At 37.4% G+C, this 14,034-nt stretch overlaps 1 protein-coding gene across 1 annotated transcript; it reads left to right on the top strand.

Moving 5' to 3' along the window:
* The first annotated feature begins 4,485 nt into the window (after window positions 1-4,485).
* Herc4 (HECT and RLD domain containing E3 ubiquitin ligase 4) lies at window positions 4,486-13,961 on the top strand. The gene is made up of 19 exons (XM_071781027.1): window positions 4,486-4,750; window positions 4,885-6,176; window positions 6,881-7,079; window positions 7,163-7,273; window positions 7,370-7,492; window positions 7,604-7,879; window positions 7,957-8,108; window positions 8,186-8,302; window positions 8,465-8,725; window positions 8,917-9,044; window positions 9,241-9,409; window positions 9,485-9,775; window positions 10,206-10,385; window positions 10,462-10,548; window positions 10,635-10,820; window positions 10,992-11,302; window positions 11,379-11,528; window positions 11,614-11,953; window positions 12,070-13,961. The coding sequence occupies exons 2-19, from the start codon at window positions 6,174-6,176 to the stop codon at window positions 12,220-12,222; spliced, it is 3,237 nt and encodes a 1,078-aa protein (XP_071637128.1). The 5' UTR covers window positions 4,486-4,750; window positions 4,885-6,173; the 3' UTR covers window positions 12,223-13,961.
* The last annotated feature ends 73 nt before the right edge of the window (window positions 13,962-14,034 follow it).

Raw genomic sequence — 14,034 nt, 5'->3', positions numbered from 1 at the left:
ATGAAGATCTCTTTCGTTAAGAATTTCTTGAATTATTTTAAATTTTGTCACAATACTTTTAATATAAAATATGAAATATCTCGTAAAGTATTCACTTTTCGATGATTTTACCTGGATACTTTTATATGTAGAATATAATGAAAGGAATCAATTGTTGTAAAAAAGAAACAAAAAAATTATTTTAAAAAATTTTTTGTAGACGCATTAAATTTTACAAAATTGCAAATGTAAAAATTAACCCTAGAACGCATATGTGGGGTAATACGTTACCCCACGCGAAATTCAAATTACGCCCCTGACTTAGGAAGGTTCGTTTTCATACCGAGACCCTAACCTAATCATAATTCAGTTTAGTCATCCGGCAGTCGACCTCCGTCATTCAGCGAGTGCGTTAGATCCGTGCAGCAGCTGTGACCAAAAAAGAAAATCGTTTAGGGTAACGTATTACCCCACTTAGCCGTTTACGCTCGACATTTACCACAGTAAGTATATTTCAGATTTTTTGTGAAAATGACTCGTTTTGGCGTTTTCAGCGTGTATTCAAAAGTTTTCGTGTAAAAAATTTTTATTGACAAAAAAAGTAGTTATACAAATAGTTACATTGTATAACTGGATGGATGGATTGGCGTACCTATGTATAGCAGTACATAAATTGAATTTTGTACAGAAAATGTCTGCTCGTTACCAAATGCGCAGCGTTACTAGTGTTCATGATAATTTGGTGCAACAAGAGCGAATTGCGGCAGACGACTTGCCTTCAGATAGCGAAGAAGATAATGAAGAATCACAGACTGATTCGGAATCGGAAGAGGACATTGAAGATGAACCTTTTGAAGCATCGACAGAAACTGAAGTTAGAGAAGGGTCAGAAGTAGAAGATAATTTTTTTTGTTTAAAATTTGTACACCACTGTTGGAAAAAAATTACCTCTCATTTTGAATTTTTAAAGATTTTCAAAAATTTCCAAAGATTTTCCAAAAAACCTGACCATGGAATTCTGAAAATTTCGATAAATTTAATTCAAAAATTCCTCGAAATTGTTGAAAGTACTAGAAAATACTCCAATCAAAAAATAATAAATAATAAATAACAAATATATAAAAAATAATCAAAAATAAATAAAAAATATATAAATAAACAAAACAATACAATATAAATATATATAATACAATATACAATAATATGTGATACATAAATATATCACATAAATATAATACAATATAAATAAATAAATAATACAATTTAATATTAAATAAATAAATAAATAAGCAATAAACAAAAAACGTGCACAATTCAAAAACTTTTCAAAACAAAAAATATCTGCTCAAGTTTAGGACACTACTTTACATTTCATTTACAAAGTGAAGATGGAAATACTGCTGGACCGTCAACCAACAAGCGAAAAAGATTTCCTATTTTTCGTGCAAGTTCAAGACGTGACCGTAGACGAAGCATCTATCTTGGAAAAGATGGACATCAATGGTACACCACAGCGCGGGAGAGGCCAGCAGATCATCAGCGCAATGTAAGAACGTTTTTGCCTGGTCCCATCGGAGAAGCAAAATCCGTGAGAAGTTCGCTCGATGCATGGTCTCTACTATTTAGTAACGCGTTATTGGAAAAAGTGGTTCTTCACACCAATGAAGAAATAAAGCGGTATCGTGACACTACGGAAAGTGAGGCTGTCTCACAAGCGACGTATGCAGATGTGGACCTATGCGAACTGAAGGCTTTCATTGGAGTTCTGTACCTTTCTGGTCTACAGAAAACTGCAAGTACGCCATTAGAAGATTTGTGGTCCCATGACTTTGGGTCTGTCCTTTACCGCTGCACGATGTCACGCAACAGATTCACATTTCTCCTGAAAATGCTTCGCTTCGACGATAAAACAACAAGATCTACACATAGAGAGACGGACAAGTTTGCACCGATCCGTGAGATTTGGGAGCATTTCATCTCTATATGTACTAGTTTTTATTGTCCAGACACGTATTGCACTGTTGATGAACAGTTTATTTCTTTCCGAGGACAATGCCCTTTCAAAATCTGTAATGGTGCAAAACCAGATAAATATGGCATTAAAATCGTGATGCTCAATGACTCGAGGACTTTTTACATGTACACCGCAGAACCGTACGTGGGAAAAGTCCAAAAAGAAAACATTGAAACCGTACCGTCTTATTACATTCGGAAATTGACAGAACCTCTGCACGGAACCTCGCGTAACATAACCTGCGACAACTGGTTCTCGTCTACAGAAATTTTCGATAGAATGTTGTCACAACATTCCATCACGATGGTAGGCACACTCAGAAAGAATAAACGTCAAATTCCTCAACACTTCCATGCTGCGGACCCTGTGTATTCGTCACGATTTCTCTTCGATGGAACAAAGACGCTGGTGAAATATACACTGAAGATAAACAAATTCGTGTTGCCCTTGTCTTCTTTGCACTGGAAGGCAGAAGTTGATCAGCAGACGCTAAAGCCTAGTATTGTATTATTTTACAATGATACCAAGGGAGGCACCGATTGTTTCGATCAAATGTGCCACGAGTACACCACAGCAAGGAAAACCCTTCGGTGGCCTATGCGTTTCTGGTACGGAATGCTCGATCAAGGAGGAATCAACGCGTTGATCTTGCACAATTTCAACATTGAAAATTCAAACCTGGTTCGAAGAGAATTTTTGAAACAACTTGTTAGAAGTCTCATTGAACCACACTTACGGGTACGACTGTGTATGCCGAACCTCCGTCGCGATTTGCGTGTCTCGATGGAGGCTATGGTGGAGATTCAAGCACCACCACCAAGAAATCCCCCAAATACAAAAAAACTTGCACGCTGTAGCTTTTGTCCGAGGGCACCGACAGAAAAGTTAAAACGTATTGTGAACGCTGCCGTCGTGCAATTTGTGACGAGCATAGAATGACCCTGTGCTGTTCTTGCACAGCAACTGATTAAAACTTTGTAAAGTTTTTGTGGAGTTAATTTTACTGTTTCCATATACTTTTATAACTTTTGACTACCTTTCAAATAAATAATAATCGACAGAATCTGTTTTACTTTCCATTTCTTGCGATTTTTCCCATCCGACAGTTTTTCGTCATTTCCTCTACTTCAGACGTTCAAAGAAATGGTTTTTTTTTCCCAAGAAACGAAAAAGTCGCTTACATGCCCTTGAAGGTTGTCTATTCGTCTTTCAAAATCCGTTGAAATTTTTAAAATCGGTGAATTTCATGGAAAACTACAGCATTTTTTATAAAAAACAGTCATTTTAGCCAAATTTTTGGTTTTTTGTTTTGTTTTTTGAAATTTGTTTACTGTTTTTTTTTACTACCAGAAACTGATGATTACTATATCGTCTTCCCTATTAAAGAGCAAAACAAATTATCTATTACAAAGTTTTTTAACAACAAATAGAAACATACACGCGGTACAAGTTTGGGGTAATTTATTACCCCGCTTGGCCTTTCACATATGAGAAAATCCATATATGCGTTCTAGGGTTAATATTGCTATTTGATTCCTTTCATTATTCTACGTATAAAAGTATCAAGGTAGTCATCGAAAAGTAAATATTTTACGTCACTTTACGAGATATTTCATATTTTATATAACAAATATTATAACAAAATTTAAAATATCTCAAGAAATTCTTAACGAAAGAAAGCTGTATTGTAGTATTTTGAAAATGTCTCGACATCAGTTACAATTAAGAATATACAATAGAAAATAGGAGTTTCCATTAAAAAAAAATCAAGTTGACCTTGAAATAACCCTCTGAATTTGGATCCAAGGTCAAATAAAGGTCAGCATCAGATAATCCCCTCAACACTGAACAACTTTTGTCTAAAAAGTTTCCTTCTAAAACTGATTTTTGAGATATTTGAGTGGATGAATTAAAATGGCTCACCCTGTATAACAGCCTATTTCATCTTCCAATTAATTGAATCGAAAAGATCTAAAAAAATGTCCAATTATACCAAATATCATTATAGTAACTCACACGCTAATTCTCGTTTTATTTTTCATAATTTTTGTTGCAATACAAAGGACTCGACATCACGTGATGAGACAACTGACTGGACAAAGCATGGACAAGTTGAAACATTTTGTTCACTTATCTCCGATGCAGCAAAAGACGATCAATAATCCGGGTTCCCTCACCCTGTTATGATCGTTACGCTTCGTCATTCGCGAAAATTTAGGATCGATGGACTCTCTCAGGTAGCAAAAGCAAGCAAAAGCTGCTCAGATAGCACGTTGGGGATCTCTGTTTTCTATTACTGAACTGCAATGGCTGCACCTAGTTCAGAGTTTATCTTTTTCCTTCCAATGTGGAGTAAAAAAGATAATCTCCGAACTAAGTGCAGCCGTTATTTCGAGTCAAAATAACGTTTTTGACGTTAAAACGACGACACGACGATAAAAATTACGTCAGCTCGCTACCCGAGTCAAACACTTCATTGACATTCCAGGTGTTTTCGCCTATCTCGCATTCCGGTGCCGCGAGTTTCTTGGACTTCGAACCTCGGAGGTACGCGCCGAGCCGAAAGGCTATCGGGCTATACATGTATGCACCGCTGGCTGGTAGTGCTGGTATGGTACAACACGCGCCGTCGAGTCGTGGGGACGATTACGCGCTCGTCATGCCTGTTCGAGAAACGTGCGACTGTCACACGCTGTGACGTCGAACTTTATTGTTTCACCTATATATCTCCGCCGGCGATGTTGATCTATCGAAAATGTAAGTGAGCTGCAACGCGCGCAATTAATAAATAATTATAATAAGCCGAACTGATTGCTCTTTGCGCGACGCGAGAGATAATGCGAGTAATATACGAGTGAAGAAGTACTATACGTCCTCCGTTTCGTCCTCAGTTTTGCTCGCTCATTCCCGCTCGCTCGATCCTCGCCTTCGGATCGAACGTCGTCGGTCGTACTGCGATTTTTCTGCATCGATCTGCAACGATATGATAACCTAAACGTCGCCACTCGGATCTCGGAGGTAACGATAATGTCGGAAACCGATCGACCGCTCGTGGTAAAGTTCAGGGACGAATTGCATTATTACGTATCCAAATAAGCTCCCCTGTCATTAGACAATAGACCTGTTCATTTTAACTCAAAATTCATGCATAGTTCGGCTTTCCTCTTTTTTTTGCGCTGGAGAGAAAAGGAGAAAAGATGAACTGTGGAAGTTCAGCTGAAACGAGCAGGCTTAGTGGGTCTGTTTTCTATCGCTGAACTGAACTGGCCGCTGAACAGTTCAAAGTTCATCTTTTTCCTACCAATGTGGAGTAAAAAGGATAAACTCTGAACTAGTGCAGCCAGTTCGGCAATAGAAAACCGATTTATCACGGATCGTTCAGATACCAAAATCGTCATTTGAAAATGAAACGGAAAAAAAAGGAAGAAACGCGGGGGAGGAGAGATGCCGCGCGCTCGCGTTTTACGCGACGTCATTCGGCGTTCTGAAATCGTCATTGTCACTTGACGTCGGGAGATCGTCGAATGATCGCGAACAATATCGAACTCGTTCCACGTCGACCACGTCGGTTCGTTTACGTTTACGTTCCGTGAAAACCGGTGGGGATCGTCTCCCCTCCTCTCCCCTCCCCAAACGTCTTTTCTATTTATCTCTCATTTTTCGTCTCTTTTTTTTCCCCATTTCCGAGTTTCGGGGACGACAAACCGGGGGAGGACGATGAGCCTGAGAAGCGGAAGGGTAGATTCGCTCGAGGATATTCGGTTGCAAGTTGTCGCGCGAAGGTGTCCGAGTTAACCTCTTCAGTCCGTCGCAACAACGCGTTCCTCGAGTCTCCGCTGCCACTTTTTCCTCCCCTCTCCTTCGCGTAACTTCCACGCGGTGACACACACGGAGACGGCACCGAGACCAACCGAGACGAGGCGAGGCAGACCAAGGCAGACCCGCACTATCCCGAGAAGCCCGAAGCCACCTGAAGCTCAAGCAAATCGCGATCACGGACGGCGGTGGTCCACGCGGCTCGACCACAGATACAGCACACACCCGGGGAAGATCGTCGCTGCGAGGAGGCATTATTTTTGGGAACCACGCGTTCCGCATAAATAACATGTGCCGCCCGCGAGCCTGATGCCTTGTCGCGTGCGCGCGCCCGCGCGCGAAAGAAAGGGAGATAAAGATAAATATGGTTAGTCACACCGAACACGATTCCTTACTCAGCCGCGGCGCCGAGACGCCGAATATCCTCTTTTTAGGTACTACGCTCGGCTTCACACGTGGACCTCGTGGTCGTCCGTTGGAGTCACACCGCGACGCGACGCCTGGCCGCGGAGAAACCGCGGACAGAATTAATCGTTTGCTAATTGACTTGTTCGGGGAAGCGTTTGTTTATAGAGTTCGCGGGGAAGATAGCGAGAGATAAGAGCGACGCCATGTGATGTCTGAGAAGTGCTCTCGCGAAGTTAATGGCAAAAGTTAATTACTAAGTTATTAAAGTCATTAATGAACTGATTGTCGTATGAGACAGCTAGGTACATCAATTGTATTTCCGTTAATAATTAGAGACGTGAGCGAGGGATTTATGGGGAGAGTGAATTGTTCATCTTTGAAGCCGAGGACAAATTTATACCATGTTGCTCAATGTGTCATAATACATATTTGTGTCGAAAGTGGCATGTATAAATTGTATTTTTTCACAGATTTAAATTAAATTTTATTCGTATTATATCTATATATTGTAAATGTAATAAGACTAATAAGTATATTCAAATATTTTTGATATCAAGTTTGTGAAATAAACAACATTTGGTGTATTATACATGACTATTTTTCAAAAATTTAATAATGTACGTTAACTTATCTAAAATAAAATTCATGTGTCTGTTGATATAGGCGAGCAGATCGAGAAAGCGTTCGGTGGATGAGAGTGACACGGTGGTTCATATAGTAGTGAAACGGTTCAAGTACTGTGGCATTATGTTTTGTTGGGGTAGCACTATTCATGGAGAGTTGGGTTTGGGTGGTATCGAGGATGAGAATATCTTCATGCCGCGGGAAGTGGATTTTACAGAAGCGAAAAATGTTGTCCAAAGTAAGGCTCTTGAAAGATTCTAACAACGTAAGGTCTATAAAATTTCTGTCATGAGAATGTTCTGACAAAAATTAAAATTTTAGTTGCGTGTGGAGAAAATTATTCCGTAGCTATTACAAAAGATGGTCAAGTGTATTCCTGCGGCAATAACGACTACGGACAGCTTGGTCATGAGAAGGCGAGGAAAAGGTTACGTGAGTACAACCAAAACTTTTACAATTAAATATGTAATTTAGCCATCTCCTAAAATTTTTTAACTTTGCTAACATATATTGATTTTTTTTATATAGAACTGATACCTGGCCTGGATGCATTTGTGTTCAGGAAAATAGCGTGCGGTAATTGTCATACACTGGCTGTGAATGAATGGGGACAACTTTTCAGTTGGGGTTGTAATGTAAATGGTCAATTAGGTAATGTATACATTTTATTACTATTTTTTTATATTAATATATCTCAATATATTAAAAATGCTATTTTTTGGACATTATAAATATAATAATCATGTATTTATTGTCTCATAGGATTAAATATTGTCGAATCTACAGAGCGTGTTCCACGTATGGTAAAAGTATTGGGTGCAAATGTGATAGTGCAAATTGCGTGTGGCGTTGAGCATTCGATCGCTCTGACCAATGACGGAGAGTTATATGCGTGGGGTAGTAATAGAGACGGACAATTAGGATTAGGGTCCTACACGTCTAACGAGATAAAACCAAAGAGGATTACCACATTAGCTGCTGTACCGATTGCATTTGTCGCATGTGGCGGTTATCACACTGTAGTTATATCAAAATCAGGTTAGTATTATATTGGCATTGTGGGTATTATTCGACTTGACGCGTACTCAAACCTTGTGTTCGTTGTCGTCTCGCAGGAGCTGTATTCTCGTGGGGGAGAAATACCTTTGGACAATTAGGACTAAATGATACACAGCAGAGGTGTTTACCATGTCAGCTACGTACTCTCAGAAACTCAAAAGTATGTTATGCGACCTGTGGTGAGGATTTCTCGGTGTTCTTGACAATGGTAAATTTTATTAATCCATCGGTCAATATTCTGCAAGTTAGAGTATCTAAAAATAACTTTTTCTGCGGTTATTTCAGGACGGTGGAGTGTTTACGTGCGGTGCTGGAATGTACGGTCAATTAGGTCATGGGAATAACTCGAATGAGATTTTGCCGCGACAAGTTATGGAGCTGATGGGTAGTACTGTTACGCAAGTGAGTTATAATTTATAAAATATATTATGCATGTGATTAAGATGTAATTTTACATTGTGATGCAACTATTATGTCATGTTAATCTTAATTGCACACAATAATATATTTATTAATCTATATTAGACTCTAAAATATTATATATAAATAATATATTTTGTGCAGGTATCTTGTGGCAAAAGGCATACGCTCGCTTTAGTGCCGTCTAGAGGAAGAGTTTATGCATGGGGCTTGGGTGGTGCTGGACAGTTAGGTAACCGTTCTCCGCAGAGTGCTACGACGCCACAAGTCGTCCTAGGACCATGGTCTTCGCCGAGCGGATCGTCGATGGTGCTCGACCTGCACTATAGTCCTCAAATCGACTGTGTTGTTAAGCATATCTTCAGTGGAGGCGATCATTGCTTTGCTACGATCAGTCAGAAAAAAGTGTGTTTTCTCATATCATCACGCTCTTACGGCTTTTTAGTTTATTTCCTTTCAAATTTACAAGTTTAGATTAATTGGTTTTTTTTTCTTTCAAAAAAGACGAAAAATAAGAGAATGCAACAGAATATTTTATTTCGCACCGTTTCTATGATAAAATACGAAAAATTATTTCTACTTAAATATATCTACAGGATAATATAGAACCAGATGACTGTAGAATATTAGGGTCGACTTCCCAAATTCTTACAGTGACTGAGGAAAAGCTAGGCGACTGTCAAAGGATCCCACCAGGTTCACCGATTAATCACGAATTAATGACGTAAGTGAAAAATATTGCATACTAAAGAAAATTATAATCTACTACAGAGAAGTTTAATTTAGGCGCTTGCGCATTTCCTTGTGGTTTTTCTCTTCGTTTTCCTTCGCTCCTTTGCTAGACAGATCTGACTTGATGAATAAATTTGCCGTAGCCTCGATTATCGCGTAGATATCCAAGTATTTATGATGTTTTTCAGGTATTTAGAAACTGTATTCAAAAGTCAAGCGTGTATAAATGCGTCCTTTTTACTCAGCAACGACGCGCATTATGGATGTTCGAGCAAAAATCACGGGATCGATATCGACTACGCGATCAGATTATTCGGAATTATCTCAGAACTGGACAATAACACAATTCAAGAACTGGTACATACATTTATAAGAGATACAGGTAAAATCTTGATCGACGTTTTAAGCGGCGACATCACGCTTTTATTCCAGATTTTCACATGTGTAACTGATAGTCTGATACCGTCGTTTGTCGACTCTCCGCCCGATGTCGAGTCTTTAAGAGTGTACTTAACACTACCGCTATATCATCGCTTCGCCAATCTGTCCAACTACAGCTCTTTACAAACGCCCTTCTGCAAGGCGGTGTTGAAGCTGAAGGCCGAGGCTTGCAAGGTCGTTGGCATATGGTGGAGTGCGGCTCCGCCGTATTACTTTGAGAGACTCGTGAGAATGTACAAGTCCGTAGTACTCCATTTTGTGAAACAGTCAACGGCTGACAAGGTAAACTACGTGCAGGAATATTCGCGTGAGCGATAAATGATTTGGAAGTAAATTTTGAGATTTTCACGAATTTCTTTGGTAATCCTACGGCTGTGTTAGGGCCAATTTCACCAACCACAGTTAGCTTAACCGATGGTTAAAGTTAGCAGAATTGACCAATAGAAATTAATCCACCCATTCCACCCTGCTTTCTATTGGTCAATCCTGCTAACTTTAACCGTCGGTTAAGCTAACTGTGGTTGGTGAAATTGGCCCTTATAGGTCCAGCAATCAAAATTGATTCTGCGACTAGTTCTTGCTTCTATAAGTAAAAGAATAAATTGGTACAAATAATATTTTTACAAATACACAAGATATTTGATGAAAATCTCATAACTTTCCTAAAAAGAGATAAAGATTTTTTTACGATAATGGGAAACATATTTTGCAGATTATTATGTGGACTGAGAGCCTACAATGTGCTCTGCAATTGTTAGCATTATTGTATAAATTAAATGTCACAGCTGGTATACGAGTACCCTATGAGACCTTCCACTTGTCAGAATTATCGGAATATGTAGACATTAACCGCGACTACCTCAAGTGGCTGACAGAAGATGATCGGACTTATGTAGGTGACCCTAAGATTTTCAGTGATGCTTATTACTGCACATACATGTAGCATTATAATCCTTATAATTTTTCAGTACCGTAAAATATATTTTTGCAATTATCCTTTCCTATTTGACGCCGAGGCGAAAACCACGTTGCTTGAAACCGATCAAGCTATACAGGTAGCTATATAGAAAAATCTGATATTATTTAGAAATATACGCATACGCATCGTATACGCATTGTTAACAAACTATATTTATGTTAGATGCAATCCGCGATGAATGAAGCAGCGTCGCGGGTTGTAAGGGATCTGATGCTTGGTACAGCTATCCTTAACTTCGAGCAGTACAGTCAATTTGTAGTACTGCACGTTTCACGGAACAACATAGTCAACGATACCCTGCAACAGTTGTTTAAGTATGATTCTAGCGAGTTAAAGAGACCACTTAGAGTAAGTATCAAGCTTTTTAAAGCTTTTTAATGCCTTAAATTTAGATAATTAAATACATCTATTGAGAATTAAATCTTAATAGAGATCTTGCCCTAGAGATTCTAAATCTTCTATGTACAAAATTTTATAACGCGTACTTAACTTACATAGCGCGTATTCACATTCTTCCAGGTTAAATTCCGCGATGAGGAGGCTGAAGACGTGGGTGGTGTGAGAAAAGAGTTTTTCATGCTTCTCTTTGCAGAGATTCTTGATTTTAAGTATGGTATGTTTAAAGAATATGAAGAGACGAGGACGATTTGGTTTAGCTCAGACTCGTTAGAGGAGGAAGATATGTATTTCCTAATCGGCGTTCTCTGCGGCTTGGCCATTTACAACTTCGTAATTATTAATTTACCATTTCCGCTGGTCTTGTACAAGAAACTTTTAGGAGAATCAGTCGGGCTAAGTGATGTTAAGGATATGTCACCGACAATAGCTAGGTATTCTACTCATTCCAGAATCTATACGTAGTTAATCTTATATTAAACGAAATACCATTAAGTATATGCATTGCAGAAGTTTAGAAGATCTTCTCGAATACAACGAATCTGACCTGGAGGAAGCATTTTGCTTGAATTTCATGGTGACCAGGGAAGTGTTTGGCGAGATGAAGAACTTCGAATTGATACCGGGTGGTGAAAACGTTCCTGTAACATTAAAAAATAAGTACGTAAACATTGCATGCATGTCAGCACCAATGGTGATAATAGAGGAAAAGGAAGAAAAGGAAAGCAAAAGCTTTCATTTGCAGACAACAATACGTGGACCTTTACGTGGACTATATATTGAACAAATCGGTGGAAACGCAATTCAAAGCGTTTCACAAAGGTTTTCATAATGTATGCGGCGGAAGGGTGCTGGAGTTGTTTCATAGTCACGAATTGATGTTGCTTTTGATCGGCAATGAAAATTACGATTGGGAAGAATTGGAGAAGAATGCGACTTACAAGGATGGCTATACCAAAAGTGATCCCACTATCGTGCTCTTCTGGCAGGTCTTTCACGAACTGTCATTAGAAGACAAGAAGAAATTTCTACTTTTTTTAACGGGTAGTGACAGAATACCTATACATGGTATGAAAGCTATAAAGGTGAGAGAAAACAACATATTGAAATGTAGTTAGAAGACGTGAATGCGTGACCTTATGGAGAATGTGTGTCTTGTCTTCGTAAACAATTAATATGTTATTTGCTACCTCTGTTGCAGATAACGATACAGCCAATGACTGACGAACGTTTCCTACCGGCTGCGCATACGTGTTTCAATCTACTCGATCTACCGCGTTATCAAACTCGCGAAAGATTGAAATACAAATTATTGCAAGCTATTCAACAAAATCAAGGATTCTCTCTTGTGTGAGACCACGACACGCCTTTTTCATGACTCTCATGAATGTACGACAGCTTTATTTGATACAAATCTATCATCAATTTAACGAAGACACAGAGAATATTCACAAAAAATAGCAAGTTCCTTACAAGCTACATTAACATTAATACAATTCGTTCGCGCATAAATCTCGTTTCGACTTTTCAAAATCATTGAAAGAAAAATGAGTTTATATTATTATATTGTTTATATATTTAATAACAAACGTACTATAAAAAAGCGACTAATATAAACATATGCCTAAACAAGCTCAATAATTAATTACGTACTGTATAAATCAACAATGAATTGAAAAAATGTACAAATTGAATATTCTTTTATTGTGATAACACTGTTTAACAAACAATTACTTTTTTTAAATACAAGGACGAAAATCATTTTCTATAGTTTTCTGAACGCTAAATACGACCCCGTTTGCCACTTGCTTTATCACATAATTTTGAGAAATTTGCATTTAAAATTGCAAAAAGGACTATTTTAATATATTTTAGCATATTATAACTATGACATGTGACGTGCTGGAGAAGTTTTATTGTAATGAAAATTAAGTATGTTGTAGGACTTTCAATCCTCAAAAGGAATTTTTTGTGTCGGTGAATAAGATATTCAATGTTAAATATGGCGTTAATTGCGGAAAAGCTGTGAATTAGATAATTAACGATTTACCAAATAGCTTTCAATTAAATTTATTCGTTTATTACGTTTATTCAAACATAAGGTTTCTCAGGTCACTGAATACTCATCTGATGTCAAAGTTAATAAATTCGAAATAGAGGAGTTAATACAACGGATATCAAAAGTGAAAGTTTGCCAATTTTTAATTTTTATATCCACTACTTTGAATTTAAAAAAAGTAGAAATTTGACAATTGGTAATTTTAATATCCGCCACTTCGATTAGTATTCAGCGCCCTGAAAAACTATGGAAAATGGTCATTCTTGTACTTCTTTTGTTGAACAGTGTAAATAACTCATGAATGAGTTATGAAACGAGTCAAAAGAAATGAACCTAAACTTTTAACTTTTTGAAAATAAAAATTCCGAGAATAATACTGTTTTAAATTAAATCAATTGCAACATCAACTTTTATTACATCAAATTAATAATAATAATAATATTGATATAAATAAAAAGGCATCGGTTGATCTGAAAAGAGAAATGCATAGTGTTAATTTATAAATGTATTTGAGTCAAGAGAAGACGATACTCAGAGAAAGTTATCTAGTTTAGTAAGAACTTTTTTCACGCGACAAAACAAATTCCATAACTTTTTAAGAAACGTATTCGATATATTTCGCAAACACGTTGTTAATTTGAGAGTATATTTTTGAGCTTGCCGTATATACGTGGAGATTTAAGATATAATAAAATGAAATGAATATATATATATATATATATATATATATATATATATATATATATATGTATGTATCTATACATGTAGCTAGCATAGTAATTTCACATGACACTTGCGGCAAAATAGATTGCTGAAAGGAAAGCATTTTAATAATATTAATTAAATATTTTAGGTTTTATTGCGATACACCTTTTTGATGGGAGTGATTTAGATAACTCGAATTGCACATTCGAGCTATATTCTTTTGCGAGACTTGGTATAGATATAGTAAAATATTTTGTAAATTGTTACTTATTTAGATACGTACCTTGTATTACGTGGAAAACAAAATAAAGATTGTTATCTACCTCTTATATCCTAAATTTCATTAAGAAATTTAGATATGTGCACATGTCATGTTACATTTTCAAGTATAGTTTACAATAA

This window comes from Temnothorax longispinosus, chromosome 6 (assembly GCF_030848805.1).
Source record: "Temnothorax longispinosus isolate EJ_2023e chromosome 6, Tlon_JGU_v1, whole genome shotgun sequence".
NCBI classification, from domain to species: Eukaryota; Metazoa; Arthropoda; class Insecta; order Hymenoptera; family Formicidae; genus Temnothorax; species Temnothorax longispinosus.
This window is presented reverse-complemented; position numbering and strand designations above follow the sequence as displayed.